General features: G+C 37.4%; 1 protein-coding gene across 1 annotated transcript in view; it reads right to left on the bottom strand.

The window, feature by feature from the left end:
- LOC150079454 (adenylate cyclase type 1-like) overlaps nt 1-24,705 on the bottom strand; it is a 317,266-nt gene that overhangs the window by 68,885 nt on the left and 223,676 nt on the right. Inside the window, exon 18 of the mRNA XM_090383372.1 lies at nt 13,002-13,100. Within this exon, the coding sequence (XP_090239498.1) occupies nt 13,002-13,100 (99 nt within the window). The remainder of the gene's footprint in view (nt 1-13,001; nt 13,101-24,705) is intronic.

The following is a 24,705-nucleotide window of genomic DNA, read 5'->3' as shown; positions in this document are numbered from 1 at the left end:
GGCAAGCACAACCTCTTCGTGTCTGTTTAAGTGGAAACTAGATTTCCATAGCTGTGGATTCTGTTTTATATTTCGTAACTTGTTATTTACCTGATTATGCCAAATTTCTCTCCATTTTTCATTGCAAATTCAGCATACGATTGATTTATAGTCTGTGTAAGGAATTTGGATGTGTTTATTATCAGTGTGATTTCTTGCTGCTTTATTTGCACTCTCATTTCCTGGTATTCCAGTGTGCCCTGGAATCCAACAAAATGTGACAGCCTGCCTATTGTTATGAAATTCGGATATTCGAGTTCTTATTTTATTTATAAATGGATGTGGAGAGCAAGAATTGCCTTGGAGGGCTGTCACTGCACTCAAAGAGTCTGTATAGATTATAGCCTTCAGAGTGAAATCATGAGCAAGTAAGGTCAAACCCATCTTAATGGCATAGAGCTCTGCAGTGAAAACACTGCATTCTTGTGGTAATGAAACAGAGACTGTTGATAGCACCATAGCAGCTCCCACAGCTGTGTCACTGTTGGAGCTGTCAGTATAAATTTGCAGGGTGTCTCCGTTTGCCAAAGAGTGAGCTGCATGTAGTTTCTAAATGGTTTGATTATTCAGGGAGTGTTTCCCCCAACGTCGGAAGTAGTCAATCACATGAAGGTATACACACTTTCATGGAGGTTGTACAATTTCTCTCTCTTGATGTAAATTGGTCAATTGCATATTCCACTGCTGAATCAGTTCTCGTAGACTGATTCCTCTAGGTTTGTTTTCAAGAGGCTTATTTCTAAAAAGGTTTACCCACTGAGGATCATAGAGTATGACCAGATAGGATGAGATGGAAGGCTATATATTTTAACGGCATAATTGAGGAGCAGCATCTTTCTCCGAAGGTGGAGTGGAGGTTCATTGGCCTCTATATATAAGCTTTGGATTCAAGCTTTGGGAGTCAACCTATGTTGTATTGTATTGAGACAGGCTAACAGAGTCTTTCGGACAGAATCATAAACAGGGGCACCATAATCTAATCGAGATCTGATTAAGGCCCAGTATAGGTGGAGTAGAGTATAGCGATTAGCTCCCCATGTCATAGATGAGATGACTTTAAGTATATTCAGGTTTTTATACAGACAGTTTGTGTTTGTAGTATGTGTTTCTGGAATGTCAGTTTAGTGTCAAGTTTTTAGTTTCAATATGCCCAAGAATCGGATATTGCTGGTAATTGGTATCGGTTGATTTCCCAGTGATAATTCAGGTTCTGGATGTAGTTGGTGTTTTTTACAAAAGCGAATGGCTGCAGTTTTGGTTGCCGATAGACGATAACCATTACGTGAAGTCCATGACACTATTTTGTTTATTGCAAGCTGCAGATGTCATCCAATGGAACGCATATTCTGTGAATAGCAAGATATTGAAAGATCATCAGCATAAAGATAGATTTCTACATTACCCAAAATGTTCTGCACTAAATTGTTTATCCTAAGAGCAAAGAGTGTAGTGCTGAGTACCGATCCCTGTGGTACACCTTCTCTTTGGACAAGAGCTTGGCAAAACAGCATTACGATAACTCACTTGAAAAGTTCTATTTTTAAGGTAACTCTATGATCTTTGGGAGTCAACCTCTGAGTCCTATGGCATACAGGTCTTGCAGAATACCACAGTGCCAGGTGGTGTCAAAGGCTTTTTCAATATCCAGGCACACCATGACAAGATGTTCTTTTCGAATATAGGCGTTCCGTATGTTACACTCAAGCTTTCACCATAAGATCTAATGTGAATCAGTTTTTGCGGAAGCGATATTGATTACAACTGATGACTGAGTGGGATTCTATGTATCATACACGTCTATTGTGTACCATCTTTTCCAATATTTTGCCCAAGCAGCTGGTAAAGGATATCGGTCTATAGTTGCATGGATTCATCTGATCTTTTCCAGGTTTTGGAAAAGCTAGCACTGTTCAATGACACGTGAGCGAGGATAGTAGCTTTCAGAGAAGATCCGATTCAGAAAAAGCAGTAAGGAATTTAATGCCTTTTTGTCTAAGTGTTACAACATGAGGTAATAAAGACCATCAGGTCCTGATGCCCCATTTGTTGATTTGTTTAGAGCATCCTGTAGCTCCAACGTTGTAAAGGGTTGATTATATGGGAGTGCTATTCTTGTGCTGAAATTTAATTTCCTTTGCTCAGTCTTTCTTTTATGTTGCTGAAAAGATGGTTCATATGCAGCTATATCTGAGGTTTTGGCAAAGTGTTCTGCAAGAGCATTAGCTATTTCAACTGGAGATAAGTCTTGTCCATTCCATCTCAGTATTGGAGAGGATGCTGGGCGAAATCTACCATTAAGTTTTTTTTATTTTATTCCAGATTATTCTGCTGTTTGTGTTCTTCATTATAGTAGAGGTAAACTGGATCCAAGAATCTTTTTTTTGCCCTTTTCCTTATGAATCATGCTTTAGCTTTCAGTTTTTTGAAATTTATAAGGTTCTCAGTAGTTGGGTGTTTACAAAACAGGTTCCATGCCCTGTTTTTCTCTTTTTTGGCAAGTTGGCACGCATCACTCCACCAAAGATTGGCATGTTTAAATGAACCAGTATGGGTTTTTGGTATGGCCTTGGTTGCGGCATTTAGAATCTGAGATGTGATGTGCTGTGTGGCATCATCAGTGGATTGGAATTTGATAATTTCATCATTGAATGAGATACTTGAAGCAAATAACTTACAATCAGCCTTGGAAAATTTCCATTTTAAGCAGGAATTATTTGCCTGAGGGATTCTAGTTGTTTGGATTTCAAAAATGATCAGATAATGGTCACTGTTTAGCGGATTGTCCAGCGGATGAGTGGATACAATATTGGAGAGCAGATTGTTAAGTCTATAGCTGTAGTTGTTCTAGTGGAAAAATGAATGTAAGTATCAGCACTAGTATTCAACAGTGTTAGATTATGTTTGTCAAGCAACGATTCCAGAACTTTTCCTCATCAGTCTGTACATGGGGAGCCCCAGATTGGGTGGTGTGCATTAAAATCTCCAAATAAACAAAAAGGAGGAGGGATCTGTAGCAGAAGTTCTTCTAGGTCATTATAAGTATATTCTTTGTTTGGTGATAGGTAGATTGAAACTACTGTTAACATGATTCCTAAGGAGACATGTACTGCTACTGTTTCTAAGGAAGTTTGCAGTGGAAATGTGTTTAGTAGGGACTCTTGAGTTTACTAGAATGGCCACACCTCCACACACAGTGGTATTGTTATTTCTATTATGCTAGTATACAGTATAGTTCTTAATTTTTGGAATTACTTGCTGTGGTAGATTAGTTTCTTGTAAACATATGCTTACTGGACTATACTATATTATTGGATTAGATCATCGATGTTGCTACGTAGACCTCTACAGTTCCACTGTATGATGTGATCCATTATTTGTGTTTAGCAGTTGGGTTTGATTCAGCCTAATTTTTAGGTCCAGTCTGTTTTTGTCTCTCCAATTTTATTCTTTCTTTTTTCGAGAAGACAGGACGCGCTGTGTCCATGTCATCTTCGGTGTACAGATCTAAGATTGGCTCATCCAGGTTGATGTTTTCATCTGTATCCATATTTGTTATATTTTGCCGACTTTTCTGCATTGGGACTGCTGATTGTTTTTATGGTTTCTGAGGAAAACTGCAGAGCATTTGGCGGTACTGTAATTGGTGTGTTGTTAGCACTATCTATCACATGCTGTTCCTTAGTAGATTGCTGTGAGGTTGAGAGTATTTCTCGGGCCCAGTCTGCAATAGACATGTCTGTTTGAGTGGTTTGACTGGTATTTCTTTATTGATGCTGCATAGTGTGTTTAGGTGTAGTAAGCATAATTTGCTTCTTTGCCTCTTGGTAAGTCACTTTCCACTCTACTTTGTATTTTTGGATCTTTTTTCCTGTTTTCCACAGTTCACAGGACTTTGAATAAGCGGGGTGTTGGCCTTGACAGTTTGGACAATGTGGTGTTTCAGCATCACATTCCGTTTGTGCATGGGATTTTGAACCACAGTTTGGGCACACTGCCCACTTTTGACACTTATAACACCTGATGGGATTAGGAATGTAGGGTCTTATACGGCAATTGAGATAGCCGGCTTTAACACTCAATGGTAAATTTGGTGTGCCAAACATAAGGATGATGTTCTGCGTGGGAACAAGCTGACCATCTTTTCAGATCATAATCCACTTAGCATGTGTGACTTTTTTGTTATTTTAATTCTTGGACTAATTCATCTTCTGTGACATTGATCAAATCCTACTCAGTGAATAACCCCTTTGGAGGCATTTAGTGTTGCATGTGGGGTAACTTGCATGGGAATACCACCAAAGGTTGAGAGGTTCAGCAGAGTCTCTGATTGGTTACAACTCACACTTTCAATTAGTAAATCACCTGATCTAAGGCTTTTCACCATTTTAGGTGAACCTGCTGAGCTTTCCAAACATTTCTGTATCAGAAATGGGGAGCGTGTACTCATGCATTTGTTTGACAAGGAGTGGAAGATAAGGAAAGATGGACATTCCTTTTGCTGTGTCAGTCCACAGTCTTTTCGACTGTGATGTATCATGGTCATTATCATTTTATTTAGGACATGATGAGCATCGAGGCTCAATTGGAAGGAAATTGTCAAATTCCATGTTTACTCCTTTTAGCCCTGGGAGAGGGGCTTTCTTCTCCCAGGTTGCCGGCCCCGCCACGTGGATGCAGGAGCGGTGCCACCAGTGACCAAGGGGTTGTAAAAGTTAGTAGCTTGTTAGTAATTAATATATATACTCTAAAAAAAGAAAGGTGGATTTCCTTTCTTGGTTCTTACTTTAACACTTGAAGCACAGAACCACTTTAGATAAACAAAAGGGGAAATGACACTAGAAAGAAAATTAAACTTTATCGCTTAGAAAGAGCACACTGTATATCTCAGAGAAAATCACTTATCACTATCGCTTGGCACTTGGGTCTGGGTGGTCACTAGTGCAGTTGTGCAGGAAGCACTTCCAGTTGGTGGGGCTGGATGGTCTTGCCCTTCTCTTGTGGTAGCCATAAGGGGGACAGCTACACTTGCTCTACTATCTTGCTCGGGAGACTCTCTCCAACTTTTCGAACCAATCCCTTTGCCTAAGACCCGAACACAAGTGACTTTATCCTGTGCGACACTCGATGCAGTATGATTAATATTTCTCTGCGACATCATCCATCTATAGAGGTGGACTTGTTTAGCTTCGGCTTATGTCCAGTGGTTTTTTTGTTCTCGCAAGTGACACCAGATGGTACCACTATCTGCCTCAGCTCCCACTCTGACCTTGGCGAAGGTAAGCCCAATGGAGCAACTTTCGCGATGTTTTTTTTTATTATTATTATTATATCAGTCTCCCAGCGTAATAGAGCCACATGCGCTTCCACCAAGGCAGGATTCGAACCCGGGTCCATCAGGCTGGTAGTCCAGTGTCTTAACCACTGGGCCATCATGCCCCTTTTATTATTATTATTAGCTACATAGTGCAAGGAAGCTTGAAGCTTATGCTGCACCAGCAAAAAAAAAAAAAAAAAAAAATTCCTGAATTACCATGAGAGAGAGAGAGAGAGAGAGAGAGAAAAAATCACCAAGAAAGAGAAGAATGATGATATCCAGCTCAGGACCCTGGATGTGCCCAGGGGCGGACTGTTAACTTTAGGGATCCTGGACTAACACTGTTTGGGGGCCTACCCAATTAACCCAAGTTTGGGTTAGTTGTGACGACTCATTTGTTACCATTTTATCAAAAAAATGTTTTTTTACCCTTTTTTAAATAGGAAAAATTATAGGCAACAGACATTGAAGAACTTTTTTATTTTATTTGATGCACTTGGATATACAAACTTTTATATACAGTTATAATGAAAAAAGGTTTTGTATACATAACGAACATCAAACATAAACAAAAAATAAAATGTATTAGATATCGCTTTTAGTAACAAACAAAAAAACGAAACAACAAATTCTCAGGTCAAGAATAAAGACTAAGAAAAAAAATAAAATAAAATAAAATAATACTTATTCTTAAATATAAAATAAATAAAACATTCTACGAGTTATATAATGTAAGTATTTTTAATACATTAAAGACATTTAAAGAGTAACTCTTCTGCATTTTTGCGCTGCAAATTCTTTTATTTGATCATCACATTGTAATTCTTTGGTTAAATCACAGTTTATGGAAAGAATTGATAAATAATTTAATCTTTCATTCATCATTGTTGTCCTATATTTGTTTTCTATATAGGACATCCTGGAGAAGGATCGCTCCGCCTCACAGCTGGTGATTGGCAACGCCAAAAAAGTTTTTAAGATTGTATAGCAATTCAGAAAAGCATCGACAAGTTTCTTTTCGTAAATTAGCTTGAATATATCACCGCATGAGTCTGGCTTAGTCTGTAAGTGGGATTTTAACTGAATGCATTCATTGACTAAATGTTCGTCTATGTCATCCGAATAATAATCAACAACATTATGTGCACTTTCTAAGTCAATATTTTCGATATTAATGTCTTGCAAATCCATTAAAAATTTGAATCTTTTACTAAATTCCCCATAGACATGGCCTCTTCTGTATAAATCCATAATCAACTTATCTAATGCAACGTTTAGCGTATCCCGTTTAAATTTTTCTGCTCCATTTAGCGAAACTTTATAGATTTATCCAGAAATTTTGAAGTAATACGTCTCTTTTTTAAATCACTGTATTCTTTTTCCACACTAGTACTTAATTTTTTGGCTGCCTCCTCGTATTCGTTTAGTTTCTGATCTGACTGTTCTCGTATGTTGCTCACGAAGGCTTCTAATGACGTAATTAATTTCTCACCTTCACATATGTCTAAGCCTGGGGTCTGCACTTTTTTGTTAACTAAATTGAATCTCTCTAAAATTTCTTCCCAAAAAACAGTTAAAATCGCAGTTTCAAGTTTCGCCAAATTATTATATAAATTCTGTTTCTCTTCAAAAATCAAGTTTCTCATCCATATTGTCACTAAACGTTTAGTAGTAGTAGTAGTGGCATGTGATGCAAGAAAGCAAGTGTATGAGCTCACGCAGCATCAGCCAAAAAAAAAAAAAAAAAAATATCACACCATCCCCTCCAAATGCCTGTCCAGTTCCTCCTTAAATTTATTCAACCTATCAACTTCCACAACGACAGATGGAAGTCTGTTTCAGAAATTAACCTAAAGGCAAATTTCCACACACCTATTCTACATCTGTCTTTTCTTAATTTGAATTTATGCCCCCTTAGGTTCGTAATCTGAACAAGTGGAAGGATCCCATCAGAATTCAGCGTGCTCAACCCATTCAAGGCCTTATACACCTCAATCAGATCACTGCGCAGGTGCCTAGTCTCCAGCCACTGCAATTTGCAGAACTTAAGCCTCTCTTGGTAAGAGGATCCCTTCATTCCCCTCACCAATCTTGTTACCCTTCTCTGTACACGCTCAAGCAAATCTACATCCTTCCTAAAATGAGGCCTCCAGACCTGTACGCAGTACTCAAGGCGTGGCCTGACCATTGCCTTATACAGAGGGACAATCACCTCCTTTTCCCTGCTAGCAAAATTCCTATACATCATTGACAAAACCCCATGACCTGCCCTGGCAGCCTGTCTGCATTGCTCAGAAAACTTCATATCTGCTGCACAATTACTCCCAGGTCTTTTTCATTTTCTACCACCTTAAGTGTAGTATCACACAGTTGGTACATTTCTCTTGGGTTACTTCTACCCATATGCAGTACTTTGCATTTTTCAAGGTTAAACTTCAGTTGCCACTTCTTAGCCCATCTGCCCAAATTTTCTAGATCCTATTGCAGTAGCACACTGCATTACTGTCATTAACAACCCTGCCAACATTTGTATCATCTGCAAACTTTGACACTAAGCCTGATATACCTTCATCGATATCATTGATAAATATACAAAACAACATTGGACCCAACACCGAACGCTGTGGGACTCCACTAATAACATTAGTCCATGAAGAGCAGCACCCATTGATTACCACCCTCTGTCTTCTCCCACTCACCATCCTTTAACAATTGCAGTAACTTACCCTTAATACCATTCTGCTTCGATTTGTACAATAGTCTTCCATGCGCAACAGTGTCAAAAGCTTTCCTGAAATCCAAATATATGATATCAAAATTATTTTTTGCATCCAGTTCCTTTGTAACCACATCATAATATCCTATCAAATTTGTCAGACAAGACTTTCCCTTAACAAACCCATGCTGTGTCTGAATTATTGCTGCAGTCTTGTCTAGATGATTCTGCAACGCAACTTTAACCAGTGACTCCATTATTTTACCCGGAACAGAAGTTAAACTAACTGGTCTGTAATTACTTGTGTCACCCTTCGATTCCCCTTTGTGAATTGGGGATACATTGGAACATCTCCAGTCTGTGGGGACCTCCCACGAGTCCAAGGATGCTCTCATAATTATGGCTAAGAGTTTGCTTAGTTGCTTTGCCGCCTCCTTTAATATAACTGGATAGATCCCATCCACCCCAGGTGCTTTTCTTATGTTTAACTTCAACAATTTCTCCTCCACTTTGCTCGCAGTTATTACAAAATCATTAAGCATCCTGCTACAATTTGATAACCTTCTACCATTTTCAAACCTTAATAACTCCTCATGTGTGAATGTAGATGCAAAATACTCATTCAGTTTGTTTGCTATCTGAGCAGGATCATCAACAGCCGAACCATCGATATCAAGTGGACCAATCAGATTCATCCCCTTCCTTTTGTTCATGATGTCACCGTAACTATTTTTTAAAGCTCTAACAGCATCATAGTGACAAGACCATCTAGTCTGGCTTAAACTTTTTATCGAAAATTTTAGTTTTGTTTCACGATTTAGAAGCTCCGCCTATGGGTAGTTGCAGAAAAGAAAACATATTTGTTGCACTACTCCAAAGAAGTTCACAATTTGAGTTGCAACTTTAACCGCTTCCCCACCAACTAGATTTAGGGAATGCCCAGCACGTGGCACATAATCAGCACATTTATTTTTTTGTTTGAGATGTGCTTGCAAGCCATTGTATCGGCCGGACATGTTTGCAGCGTTGTCAAAAGACTGTCCTCTACAATTATCCAGTGGCAGTCCATTTTTTTCTAAAAATTCTTTAAGGAATTGAATAAAGATAAGCCACTGTGACTACTAATTTTGATGAAAGATACACATCTTTCATACACTTTTCCCTCAAAACAATATCGTACTATAATAGCTAGTTGGTCATTGTGGGACAAATCTGGTGTCGAGTCCATCACAATTGAGTAGTACTTTGCATTGTCACTATTTATTTCAGCTGTAATTCTTTTTATTACTTGTTTTCCCATAATCTCTATTATTAGTTCATAAACTGTTTTTGATAAGTACGAAGTGAAAGGCTTTGGTCGCAGTTCTCGTTGTTGGATATATTCGCGCATGAATGGACCGAACTCTGCTAGTAATTCCAGTGCCCCCATAAAATTACCATTGTGCAGAGAGCCAAATATTTCCTCGTGACCTCTGAATGCTAAGCGCCTTACACTTAAATATTCCACCACTGCAATAACACGTTTTAGGACATTTTCGTAATATTCCGTATCTTTTTTTAGTTACTCCTGCAACTGCTTGTCAATAACAGACTTATTTTCTTTACGTGTTAACCATACTAACAATGATTTCTTATGTTCATTAGAATTTTCGTGACTTTCTGAACAAGGTCCTATATGTTTCCAGTCAGAGAATCAGGTTGTGTATTGAGAAGGGATTTTAGAGAAAAGTTTGTAGACTAGTCAAAAAACACTTCCCATACTGGTAGAATAGCACAACTAAGATCTTTCCAGTAATTGACCATTTTTAATTTTTTTCGTGAAGTACTTATTTGAAAATGATCTGTTTTGTTCTTTGTAATTCCTTATTGAAACTGGATATATATTTTTTGCATCTTTATTTCGGAAATAAGTCATTTCACGTGAGAGACAGTGATTAATAAAATTATCATTTAACAGTGTAGGCCACAAACCTACGTCAACATATTTAGCAAGCAACTCTGCATTTTCTAAAGCCTCTTCATCACTATCTTCTTGCAAAACAGCAACAGAGACTTCAGAGAACTGGTCGTCATCTAGGTCTTGTATATTTTTGTCTGGTACTGAATGTCCATCAACATCAACATTGTTTTTAGAAGTTCTCGGTTCTGATTCTAGTTCTAGTAATTCTTCGTTATTGTTATATACATTTTGTTGTTTTTTCTGTTTCTCTTTGGTTAAGTTATTCTCTCTTTCACTTATTACTGCACCTATATCGTTTAGATTCTCATTTTTATTTTCCAATACAAAAAAATTTGAAATTTTGGCACATTTACTTCTTTCTTTTTCTCTATTTAATTGTATTTTTCGTTTTTCAGCTCCGCTTTTATATTTTCTACCAGACATTTTTTTAGGTATTTATTTAATCTGAAAAGAAATAAAAAAAAACCTAAAAAAACAATCCGCCACCATATTAAGTTAGTTGTCATTGTCAAATAAGGCAGCGTAAGCTTATAGCTTACGCTGCTTACTAGTGCCTAATGCTTACTTCAAACAAACAGTGTCCAGTTATTTTTATTATGGCTCATTTCAAGGAAATGCAAAAAATGATTGAATTTACGTGCAGACAAAAGATTTCCGGAGAGTGATTTAGCTTATATTTATTTAGTATTTAGTAAACTTTGCCGATACTTACCAGGGATGAAACAAAGCACCTGAACAGTACACTTCACCGAACGAATGACTATTTAATAATCAACTATACTGTACTATACATAACCTCAAATGTCAAACGGTGAGAGCTATGCTAAGCTAACACGCTTTAGAGGACTAGACTTGCACTTCCCCCATTCTGATGTTGCCACATTATTTGCATAATTGACAAATGACAAAGTATATTTTGATTTTACCAACTACCGACAGAGGCGTATTTACTATTTACTGTCATTTAAAACTGATATTTGATATTTTATTCAAATCCAATAGTGTTGCAAACCAACGATTTAAACTTTATCTAGGTACGAAAAAATTTTGTATAATTTATTTTTTTCTTAAATTTTTAATTTAAATTGTTTTTATTTTTATTTTTTTGACCGAGAAGGGGGCCCTTTGATTGAACAGGGCCCTGGGCTGCAGCCCATAAAGACCATGCCTAAATCCACCCCTGGATGTGCCAAGCCCATACTCACCAGATGTGAGCCCGTGGGCTATTTCTATTGTTTGCATCACTTGTATATTACTGCTTTCATCAAACAATATTTTTCTTAAGCAACTTATGTTTGGCAAAAAAATTCCACCAAAGTACACTCAGTCCTCGTATTGCATGATAGTTGTGTTCCTAGACACCCTCGTGCAATGCAAAATCGTGCGATATAAATAACAGGCCCTATGGGAAAAATACAGTTAGGTGCTGACCACCCAAGACTGAACACACATTTGTAACCAAAACATTACCAAACACAATAAATAATCATAATAAAATAGTTACATATTTTATTACAACTATTACGTAATAAAATATTGCTAATGCTTTTGCTTCTATCGTAAGCAAACTTGTTCTTTGTCTGATTTTCTATCCAAACAGATGACAGCGGTTCCATCTCTTCCAATTCTTTGTGTCTTGATCTAATGGATTTTATTACACTTTGAGTTGTTCCTGCTATGAAAGTTGTTTTTATTTTCTCTGCATTCTTTCTAATTCTCAGCATTGCCTCATTTAGGCCTGTAGCACTTGCAATATCACAAGTTCTTTCATTTTGCTCAAAGCGTTTGAGAATTTGATATTTTTTCTCTATGGACTGAGGCAGGGCCATAATCCTTACCACGGAAACCCCGGTAGGCCAGAGGCCAGTGTGATTTTGGCCATAAATGCTAGTATGAGACTGCTACAAGTTTTCCCCAGTAAGAATTTTTGACCCAGTCCACCTCTGTCTATCCATATTGCTTTTCTTTTTCTCTCTAAATCTATAGTGTCCTCACCAGGATGCTTCCTTTTCACACCTTTTAAGTATTTTACTCATTTTTAGGGAATAAAGCACAATTACAAAATGAGGAGGCACGCTTGATACACATATACACATAAACACATAAAGCTGGCACGTGTAGCAACTGAATAAACAACACCGTAAAAGCACTAGCTAATAGCCATAAAGGCACACACTATTAATACCTCACTAGCTCACATTTTACTAAAGCACATTTATGGAGGTCACTACCATAAAACAATACAGACAATTTCCAGTTGCGTTTATGCTGGTGGAATCTGTTATAAACTGGTAGTAAACCATCTAATTGCATTTGCAATAATATCGATAGCAGGAACTGTGTCGGTTTTTATGATGAAATGTGTTTTCCCTTCACTGATATAAAAAACAAAAATACATTTTCAGAATCTTCTCTTCATTCCTATCATGTTGCGTTCAATTGAGGTGAATCCGCGAATCATGCATAAGCAAATTTGGTTCGTGTTATATACAATATCATTCCCCTATTTATAAATCATGTATGTTTACACTACATGAATTTGTGTAGTGTAAACACGTGTTATACGAGGACTGACTGTACTATATTTCTCCTGCTTTCAGCAACTACATCATGGCACTGCACTATTTCAGTCAATGTGTGTCACATTTCATTAGTGCTAGGACATCAACACCCCAGGCAGCTATTCAAAAGTACAACCCCAACTTACAATACTCTTGCACCCCTTCCAACTAAATTTATACTTGAGGAAGGTTACGCACTTCAGTTGCTACAGCTCATACATTTCATGATTCCATGAAAAAGAGGTATGTGAAGGAAAGGGGTATTTTATTGCAGTGAACCATCAGTGCATACAGTATATGAACACTACTATATGTTTATACTCTACAGACATGCAACAGAGAGAGAGAAGATAATTTATTTATTAAATGCTATTGTGGAACCAGATAAAAGAAACTGATTTTAATGCTTACTGGTATTCTGTACTCTGGAACAAGTCCAACAGCTGCCATGTAAGTACTCCCTACAGTCTTTATCTTGTCGACTGTTCGAAATCTATGGTCATCCAAGAGCTACACGAAATAAAAGAATATGTAATTATATTTTAATTATTTGTTTTCAAAATTAAATTATATGTTTATACTCAGGAATAGCTATACAGCAAGGGCTATAAACTTGGTTAGGGCAGCCACCCACAGCCTCCTGCCTACATTAGCATGCATACAGTATGTATGGCAGCTGTATGGCAGCATGCATACCTGCATGCTGCCATACAGCTGTAGTATTCCATAAGGAACGTCCAAACTTTTAAGCAATGCAACCTTGTGGTGGTGTATCCTCAGACAACTGAACATGTGAACACTTATTATTATTATAAATTGTAGTTCGAAGTTGTGGGCTCAAACTGTAGTCAACTCAAACATTAATATTGCACTCTTGTGTTGATTACTTGGCTAAGTTACGCTGTCATTCCATTTTTTTAAAAACAAAACATATTTCATATAACTTAGTTTTAAATCGCACTTAACATTCTGTTAATTATGAAAAAGGATCAAGTCACTTGCAACTTTTTGCAAGACAAAATGTACTTCTCACATTGTGATGCCAATTTAATGGCACTGGTTAGACATTATTTGGTGATAGAGCATTTTCACATAGAATCAGTATATAATAACATATTCAGTTATTTTGCTGTGTGAAAAAACAGAAAAATAACAATATGTTATTCAATTTTTCACTTGCTTGAAACTGTTATTAACAACTGTGTTTACAGGTAAACTACTAACATCTTCACAGCTACAAATTTGGCTTGCTTTGCTTTATTATTAAATAATGTCATATAAAGACTGAAAAGGAGTCTGGTTGCCCAAGGGGATAGTGACTCCTCCATGAGTAGAGCCATCTACTATTTTGTCCTTTCAAATAATCAGGATATTATGCAGGTCATCATTTGCTTTATATAAGTTTCCTATATTATGCTTATGCAGGATGGGCCTTCAATCTCATCATTATTTCGACAGAATCACTATTTCCACAACAATTCCATTGTAAGAATGTGGCCATTATTTAAGAGTAGCTGTACTTTTAGCACTTACAACATCTCAGGGGATTTGGAATATATCCTTACTGGGCAGTTTAAGTAGCCTGCCTTGATGAAATTTGGAGGCCATGGGATGTTGAATGTAAGAATGAGAACTCAAGTAGGAATGAGATTCCCATTAATGAGCAAGGATGGGAATATCAATCTCAAGTAGGAATGACATTCTTGTCCTCGTGCATTGGTATTTCCTTAACAATTATCACACCTCTATGTATAAATTCAGAGCTCTCTTATTCAGAGACATGAAGAAGATCCCACTCTGATATGGCACTACATGAAGAGTTCAGAGTTTTATGGGGGGGTACGGTGATAGATATTCCCCTATGGATGTGGCTTTCAGAATTTGTTGGGCATGTTTGGCACATAGCCTTCTCACAGATTTTGGGAATTCTAGCAAGAGGATTCTAATCCTTTCCATATGGAAAAGAGTGACATTTTTCCAATGGAATGTAGAATGAGGAAAAGCAGTGACATTGATGGTGGTGTATCCTCAGTTCTGGGTCTTTTGATAAAATGTTGTCTGCCTCATCTGATAAATTAGGTAGGAGCCTTATTGGAACCCCAGAAGAAAAAAAAATAGAGGAATTTAAGTTACTCATAAGAGTAAAATAAAAATTTGATGCCCTAAGTATCTCACCCACCACAGAACCTTACAAATTGATGCTCACTCACAAGCTAGCAGTTACTGCATACGAACGAGATGCCAAGTTTGCTTACAACATCATACTCATATTTCCAATAAATCTTGACCCTAGCAGTAAGAACCACCTGCTGATTGATTCCAGTCGGATCAGTCTGATACCACAGTATATATCCTGTTCATACTAATACTTTTTTGCTTCTCTACTTTGTGCAAAAAAATGTCATCAACAATGTCACCATGAGCATGTTTGAACTATAGTAATGTGCTCAGTGACCATGTGACTATAGTTCAAACACATTTTTCCTCGCAATACCTTTTCTCTCACTACTAGAAATGCTACTTGTTTATTTTAATATTTTTATACTATATAAAATGTATATGTATTATGGCACCACATAAAAATAATTTTTGTATGTGATTCAAACTGGGGTTCACTTACTCAACGGACGGTCATTGTTTTGACCATTTCCCAGTGCTGCCCCAAGATATGGAACTCCATAAATTTTCATTTAATTCATTAGTAATTCTTTTAGATATGTGCCAAGTTTCATCACACTCACACTTGCATTATTATATGAAGAGGAGTTACCTGTGTAAGTTTTGTGTTATGATTGCTGGGATTTAAAATTGATTTCTGAGCATTTGTACCAACACCTTTTTTTTTCTAAGTACTAGGCTACCATGTCTCAAATCTTGCCCTTTTGGCTGGGGATAGGATCCCTCCTATAGTAACTTCAAAAGAGGAGCTCATTCCAGCAAACTGTTTTCTTCTAGTGTGTACAGGTTTTGAGATTAGCATTAGTTGAGGCATATGATGCAAGAAAGCAAGCTTATAAAGCATCAAAAAAAAAAAAAAACCCTTGACATGCAGTGCTTTTCTCCCTTTCCTTCCATATACTTCCATATACCATGGAAGTTTTCTATCTTGCAAACTGCTTGTGATGTGGGGAAATTATCATGCCACCATCTTCAGCATCCTCAAAAACCTCCATTTTGAAGTTGTAGGACCATTTTTGCAGATCTCCTCCACTGGTAAATAGCCCAAAATATTGTTGCACTATTTCTTGATCACTATTTGTCAAACTTTGACTTGTATATGCCTACTCTTCCTGACTATACCAACATTTGTTCGATTATCTGAATTCCCAATAATCCGACTTTTCAATATTTCTTGGATTACCAACCAGATCTGACAATGAACTTGAAGTTGTGGAATAGCAACTTTCCCCTGCTCTCACCCATGCAAGGAATGATGACCCAAATTGATGGATTGGATAAAAACAGGAATCTTGGCCAGTCCCGGCTGTAAAAAACATGCTAAGAAACTAAACCTGACACTGACCCCAGCTTACGCAGATATCATGATGATGTGGAGATTCCTGCCTCACCTAATAACAACCCTTCTGAGGCAGACATCACATTTCCCTGAAGAAACAATTACAGACAAAGCCCTGGCCCCTTCACCTTGATGACAGCAAACCGATAGAATCACTTTGGTTGTATGTAGCAAGACAGCCCATGTGTGGCTCAAATTGGAGCACATTCTGCTCAACTTCCACATCTAACATGAAAAAAATCAAGAACCAAGAATCCAAACTACATGCTTTTTATGAAGGATGGAAACGAAATGCTCCAGATACTACTGAGTACCACCACAACCCAATCTGTAGAAGCTAAGACATCTAACCAAAAGAAGCAAGCACTGCTCTGTGAGCAGTGATGCAAGAAAGCAAACCTAAAGGGTGCAAGAGTACACATGAGCAGGCAAAGTTTTTACGGGCTCCAGCAGCAAATAGAGAAGTTTTGCTTTTTTATTGACTTAAATTGGCATATTAATTTATTTTTTAAAGTTTCTTTATATTCCTAATAACAATACTTTAGTTTAATTTGAATTTAAATAGAGATTTTGTAGGTTATTACTTGGTATCAGTATGGGTATCAAATCCACGTGTTGAACAGGTTTTGCAGCTCCCGCAAACGAAAAGTTTTTAATTATACTTAGCCACTTATTTACTTAATTGTTAGCTTAAATTATTTTCAATAAATAGCTTATAGACCTAGTCAAGCTCCGTGGTTTAATTTGAATTTAGATAGCGCGATTTGGAAAGTAAATAATACCTCGTGTCCGTAGATTAACCGTTCGTAACTTGCCACCATTGTTATACGATACATGGGCACAAACTAGATGGTGTAAAATCTAACGGAAAACTAGATAGTGTAAAATCTAACGGAAAACTAGATAGTGAGTATAGTAGTATCAATTAATCAGTAAAATTTATTAATCTTATTAAATTTCATTGTCAATTGAATTGTACTTTAACTAAATAAATACAGCGACCTAGTTTTTACAAACGTAACATCATAAATTAATACATATAAGTTGACAGGCGATAAGAAAGTCATATAACATAACTCGGAGATAAAATTCGATACCGAAATACACATATATAGTGTTATAACTGCATTGGTATATAAGTTGAGGGTTCTATTTTGTATTGGAATTTTATTGAACTTGAATAGAAATCAAGACTCAGACCAGAGCAGCAAAGCAAAAGGCTCAAACTAATGGAAATGCTGTGGCTCGGGGAGAACTGGGGGGGGGGGGAACAGGGATTGCTGCTCTGGGATTGCTGTTTCCCATATGTAGTACTTTACATTTGTCAATGTTAAACTTCATTTGCCACCTCTCAGCCCATCTGCTCAACCTTTCCAGATCCTGTTACAGCAGCATAGTGTCAGTAGTGTCCTTGACAACCCTGCCAACCTTCGTATCGTCTGCAAACTTGGACATTAAGCTTGATATACCATCATCAATATCATTTATAAATACAGAAAACAATAATAGACCCAACACTGAACCCTGAGGGACTCCACTAATAACATTAGTCCGCGATGAGCAGTGTCCGTTGATTACCACTCTCTCCCCCTTTCTTCTCCCCCCTCAACCACCCCTTTATCCATAGCAGCAATTTGCCTCCAATGCCACACTGCTCCAATTTGTGCAGCAGTCTTCCATGTGCAACAGTATCAAAAACCTTTCTAAGATCCAAGTATATAATATCAAAGTTATTCCCTGCATCCAGTTCTTTTTTGACTGCATCATAGTATCGAATCAAATTGGTCAGGCAAAACTTCCCCTTAACAAAACCATGCTGTGTCCGAGCTATAACTGAAGTCTTGTCTAGATGATCCTGTAGTGCTTTTTTAACCAGTGCCTCCATTAATTTTCCTGGAACAGAAGTTAAACTCACAGATCTATAATTACTTGTGTCAACCTTTGATCCTCCTTTGTGAATTGGGGTCACATTTGCACATCTCCAGTCTGTGGGTACCTCCCCTGAGTCCAAGGAAGTTCTCATAATTATGGCTAAGGATTTGCTTACTTCCTTTGCTGCATCCTTTAATATAACTGGATAGATCCCATCCACCCCAGGTGCCTTTCTTTTGTTTAACTTCAACAATTTCTCCTCCACTTTACTCTCAGTTATTACAAGATTCTCTAGCTTACTGCCAGAGTTGAATACACCTCTGGCATTCCCCTCGCTGAATAACTCCTCATGTGTGAATGTCGATGCAAAATATTCATTTAGTTTGTTAGCTACTTGAATCCTACAGCATAAATTAACTTGAATCCTACAGCATTTTACGTACCTTGTGCTGCTTATAGCTCAAATTTGGTCATGAAGTACGCCGCAAAAGTATATCTAGAAATTGCAAACTTTCAGCATTGTTCAAAAAAAAAAAAAATGTTTTCTTTTTGACATCAACATATCGTGTTCCCAACATTGACCATAAACCGCTCTCTGATAATACGAGGTGGGAAAGTAGGAGCGATGCTATAAAAGTATTGAGACGTAATTTGGATATAATCTATTAATTCTAATTAATGATACATCTAGAGGTACAAGAAATTTAGCTGTCTTTAGTAATGTACTAAAAATAAAAGGATATTAGTTTATATGTTCCATAGTGATTCGGCAATATTTTAACAAAAATCAATGTTTTAAGCAAATTAATGCAAAAATGTGATATAGTCATACTGCCAATAATAGAAATGTTAAAATAAGTTAATAATTATTTAAAAGAACGTAGGGCAGATTACAGTTTTAATGGCATGTTAGATGAAGCTAAAAAAAAAAAAAAGTGCTGAAGAAATAGATTGTAAAACAACATTTTCAGATGTTGGTGTAGTTAGACCAAGTAAGGAAAAAAAAGAATGCTTATGTGTGAAAATCCGGATGACAGTATTAATTTGCTGGAAAGGCATTATAAAATAAATTTTTATTTCACTATTTTGGATACAGCAGTATCCGAAACAGAAGACGGGTTCGAACTCCTGAACGTAGATAATAAAACTTTTGAATTTTTAAATAACATTTATTCATTGAATAGGGGAACAAAAATGAAATATTGTATGGATTTACAAATTAAATTATCAGATATTACACGAAAAGAATCTGACATAAATGATTTTGATTTGTGTGATGAAATTGAAATTCTTTTCCTAATATGAATACATTAACCGTTATAGAGTACATGTATACATTATTATTATTATTAGCCATGTGGTGCAAGGAAGCCTGAGGCTTATGCTGCTGGCAAGGGAAAAAATTTTTTTTAAAAATCTGAATTACCCTGAGAGAGAGAGAGAGAGAAGTAGATGGGAATCACCAAGAAAGAGAAGAATGATGATATCCAGCTCAGGACCCTGGGCTGTGTGTGCCAAGTGCATACTCACCAGATGTGAGCCTCTGGGGATAATATATTTTCAAATAATCTTATAAAGATGTTCCCAAACGCTTTAACAGCTTTAAGAAGATTTTTGATGATGTCTGTAACATCCGGGGAAAGATCTTTTTCCAAAATTAAAAGGTCATAAAAATTATTTACGATCAAATATGAAACAGGAAATAATTTCGAATTTAAGTACTATTAGTACTGAAAAACCAAGCCTCCGTAGCCGAGTGGTCAGGAGCTGGAGTGCAGTAACCCACGCTCTTTGAGTAGACCGGGGTTCAAGTCCCTGACTGCTAAATACGGTCGATCTGCCAACCCACACCGGACCAGCGTGGTAGATTATGGTCCATGTCCCTCAGCATGAATTGTTGAGGAGGCTTCCATCCTGCAGTGGGTTGATAATGGCTGCAGTTTACCTTTTTTCTTTTAGTACTGAAAATAAAATTACTGCCAACTTAGACATTTCAGATGTTGTAAACGAGTTTGCAATAAGAAAAGGTTAGGAAATGAATAACCTAATTTTACAAAACCTTTCACTGTACTAATCCAAAGGTTAGTGAATTTTACCTGAAACTAAATATTATTAGAGTATTATGTGTTTTTTTTTTTTTTTGTACTTTCATTTTTGGTTTATAGAGATAGATATTTTTATTTAATATAAAACTTAGTTATTTCACAATGTTAATTTTTGTTTTCATCATCATGAACTTTATCCAGCTTAGGTCTTTTAATACGTTGTAGTGCTTGGAGATGGTCTTGAACGGCCCACATCTCGCTTGCCTGTAGATTTGTAGTTTAATGCTAATTTTGGGATCCGGTTTAGGTTCATTCTTTTCATGTGACGTGACTGATCCATTTTTTTCTGTTACCGCTTTATGTCATCTACTATATTATCTACTTTTAATTTCTGACGAATGTCTGAATTTCTTTGATGGTCTAGCTTTGTAAAGCCTAGTGGCCTTAAAAATCTCATTTGTGCTGCTTCTAGTTTTTGTGCATCTTTCTTATTTATTACCCAAGTCGCACAACTGTAGAGGAGGGCTGGTTAATTTTTCTATTATACAACTAAATTATATTATATAGCTTTTATGACATATTTGTATGAGAGATTTATCTTGTATAAAAATTGTTAATTTGGTGGAAATAAAATTAGCGATTTTAAATGTATTTATCTATTTCTTATACGAATTTTTACACACATATATATCGGGGGGGGGGGACTAGCTTGGCGCACCCCAAGCTTCATGTTTTTGAAGAATGGCAGAAATGTTGGAGTGAGTGCATTTCATCAAACGGGGTCTAATTTCAAAAGAACCATCAAAATATAGATGATTAATAAAGGCACGTTGTGAAGAAAAATAAAATAAAATTATGCTCATTCTTTATTGAACAACTCTCGTAAGTAAGGAGGGGAGGAATTTTCTGTAACGTCTTCGCGAATGCAAAGAAAAGTGATTCGACAATTGGTTACTGGATCATTTCAACGGGGTTCGTATTTTTAATAATTGCAGAACCACCTTTCCTAAAGCAACATCTTATTTTATGAGCTGTAGCATATGGAAAACTTGCAGAGAGTTGTAAAAGCAGACTTATACCAGTTTTACGTGTTTGAGTTTTATGTGTTTTTCTTGATTCCAGTGCGGCATCTCCCGTGGTATTCATATAAGATCTAACATTTCAGTTGCATGTCCGCACGAGAAACGGATCAAAGAAGCACTTAGCGTTTCAGGAAGACGACGTGAGTTTTGTTTGTGTATCGAAGTTTCCAGACGGTTGTAAAAAAGCTATCTCACGAATGACATTCCAAGTTAAAATAAGACAACAGTGTAGGCGGGTCGCTTCCGTACATTTATAAACACTGCACTGTATGAAAAATTGCCTCCCTTTGAATCAACAGCAGAGGAACTGCAAGAATGAAAATTTCCAGGTTAACCGGGTTGCATTCGCCATTCATTTCTACATTTAAAATCAACAATTAAACTTACTTTTAGATCACATCCTTTCGGTGTGCAAAAAAAAAAAAAAAAAAGAAGTCCCAATGTTCATATACAAGAATAAATTTATATATTGCGTTTTGCTCGTGAAAGACCAATACGTCGTATTACGCTGCTAAAGAAAATTAACATAAGACGTACAAACCGTGATTGTTACTCGTGCAGCTTGCAAGGAAGCGAGACAAAATTTGATATGGTGATGTACCATATAATAACAATGAAATTAAGAGACAGCGAGAAACTTTGGACAGGTAAAAGGAATATTTAGAGGGGTTGATAAGAATTACCAAAAAGGTAACGTTACAGAAGTCGATACTAGATGCTCGAAAATATGGTCAAATGACATCAGCTAAAACAGGACTGACAGCGGTTAACCATGCTCGATATAAGGGTGTCTATAGGATTCTGTGGCAACAAATCTTATTCTTCCACCAGTGCAGACCTTAGTCTACACAAGTGGAAGAATGCCACCAAGCAACCGTGGAATTGGTTGTCGGCGAGCAATGCGACCCCCAAAGGCGTCTTACACATGTTCGATCAGATTTAAGTCTGTTGATCGTGCTAGCCACGGCAGTCGTTGGATATCTTCAGTTTCAGGTGATCACGCAGTTTGTTGCTCCGTGTTTAGTGCAAAAAATATATAGTTTAAAACAGTTTATCGCGATGAATCGTATACCAGGACATTCCTGTTATTATGAGGAACCCATTGGCGGATCGAGTACGTTATTCCATATGACAGTAAACTTTTATTTTAATTTTTCTGTGTGTTATAATTCAACTAATCAGAAATGTTTCATCAGAACAAAGTTTGCCTTCTACTACCCCGGCAACGCTAAAGCTATCCACTCGGAAACCTTTCAAGGTCAAGGTTAGCACTTAAGAGGGTCGTTTAAATCCCTTATTTACTTAAATAATCAACCCCCTAGTGACCTGCTGCTAACGATCTACAAGCCTATATATATATCTGCTAGTCGTTGTTGTAACGAATTGCTTTAAAGCCCTCGCTCCAAATCAGAAAAACAAACTACATATGTATTCCACTTCTGCTAATTTGTAAGAGTTGTTTATTGCTTAAATATGCCAAGTTCGATACAGAAGAAAAGCGCTAACGCCGAAAAGACCACATGCAGTCAGTGTGGGAAGCTTGCTTAGCTGACTGTTCAATGTGTCAGCTGCTCGATTATCCTAGGGGCGTGCTGTGTCAATAATCTATCAAAGTTGCCACTCGCAAAGAGGAAACTCTTCCTATTCCAAGCATGCAAAATGCATGCACCTAAGAAAATTCCACAATACCAAGTGATGAAAACCAAAGGAAAACCAAGTGAGCCTGATAATTCTAGTAAAATTGACGATCCCACTCTCTATCAAATGCAGAAGAAAGCAATTATACTGACAATCCTGCTGCTCTGCACAGCTCTGAAATCACAAAAGAACAAAATACATCTTCCTCTTCAGAAGTAATTCATGACGAAAAGTGCAATATCCAGATACAATCCGCTGCAAATGATAACTGCAACCTTAATAACAACTGTGAAGTAGCCCCCAATAATTCAGTTACTTCCAAACCGGAATTTTTTTAATAATGGAAGAAGGCGGCATTTCAGTGATAGTCATTTGTATGCCAGCCAGTGTGGTATGCAAAACTTCGCTGAAGGTGGTACTAACTAAGAAAAATGTATAGGTCACTTGAAATGCCCTCCCACCAAGCTTTGGGAGGAGGCTGAAGTTGAAGAGGAACTTCCTACTTTTCTGAACAGTAACATACCCAATCTCAAGATAATCCCTCTTTTGGGTCATAAAGTGGAGTGTTGCTTAAACAGTGACAACAGTATGATCCCTAAAATTACCTCGCTCTGTATAACACGTTGCTGGGGCTCCCTTGAGATATGAATTGATAATAGAAAATCAACAACTTAAAGCCGCAAACGAACAACTCCAGTTGACTAAAAAAAAAAGGTAAACTGCAGCTATTGTCAACCCACTGCAGGTTGGAAGCCTCCTCAACAATTCATGCTGAGGGACATGGACCATAATCTACCACGCTGGTCCAGTGCGGGTTGGCAGATCGACGGTATTTAGCAGTCAGGGGCTTGAACCCCAGTCTACTCAAAGAGTGTGTGCTACTGCACTCCCGCTCTTTACCACTCGGCTACGGAGGCCTGTTGACTAACTCTGCACTAACCGCGGCTGTCAACAGTCCTGCTCACATACCTACGGACATTCAGACCTCCACAGCCATATCTGTGGACCCATCTGTAAGGACCCAACAATTATCATATGGAGCTGTGGCAAAAATGCCCAAAGTAACTACCCTTGAATATAAACACATGCTCATCATTAAAGCTAGAGAGGGCTGCGACATTACTGACAGTGATGGAGCGAAAAACAAAATCCTTCAGACTATCAAACCAAAGCAAGGTAATGTCAAGATCAAAAGTATCTGCAAGATCAGGGACAAAGGAATCATTCTTGAAACAGCCAAGAAATTTGACTTAGATAAGATAAAATCCTGCAGGACCGAAGTGGATACTAGTCTTGTCTTCGAGACCCCCAAGCTTCGGGGGCCCAGCTTGATAGTGTAAGATGCAATCTTACATATACATATAAGATTGAATATCTATATTGAATATTGAATATTCAATTGAATATATTGAATATTCTTACCCTATACATATAAGTATAGGGTAAGAATTAACAGATATAAGTTTAAATTTAAAAAAGGGTCAGAAAGAATATACAAAGCGTACTAGGAAAGTTTTGCAATACAGCTTTGTTTATTTAATTTTTTCAAAGTAATTTCCTCTACATTCAATACACCTCTCCATCCTCCGAAACCAATCTTTAAACCAGTTCTCCCAAGTTTCACTAGGGAGTAAAGCACACTCGTCCCAATCCCGTAGAAGGTCCTCATCACTGGAAAACCGCCTCCCTTTTAGCTTCATTTTCACATGCGGGAACAGTGCAAAGTCGCAGGGAGCAAGGTCTGGGCTGTAGAGAGGGTGCTCGAGAAGTTTCAGTCCTGTCGTGGTCAAATATTCGGTGCAGGCTTTGGCGCGGTGAGCTGGAGCATTTTCGTGATGGAGGTACCAGGTGTCCATTCTTGACTTTGGCCGCAGGTTCTTCATAGATCCAATGACTTTAGGCAGGCATTGTTCAGTATACCACTTAGCTGTGACTGTCTTCTGCGTGTCCAAAACGACACG

The sequence above is a fragment of the Mastigoproctus giganteus genome, chromosome 10 (genome assembly GCF_048544385.1).
Source record: "Mastigoproctus giganteus isolate SK-2022 chromosome 10, ASM4854438v1, whole genome shotgun sequence".
Classification (NCBI taxonomy): Eukaryota; Metazoa; Arthropoda; class Arachnida; order Uropygi; family Thelyphonidae; genus Mastigoproctus; species Mastigoproctus giganteus.
The sequence above is the reverse complement of the archived record's forward strand: the minus strand, read 5'-3'. Positions and strand labels throughout refer to the sequence as shown.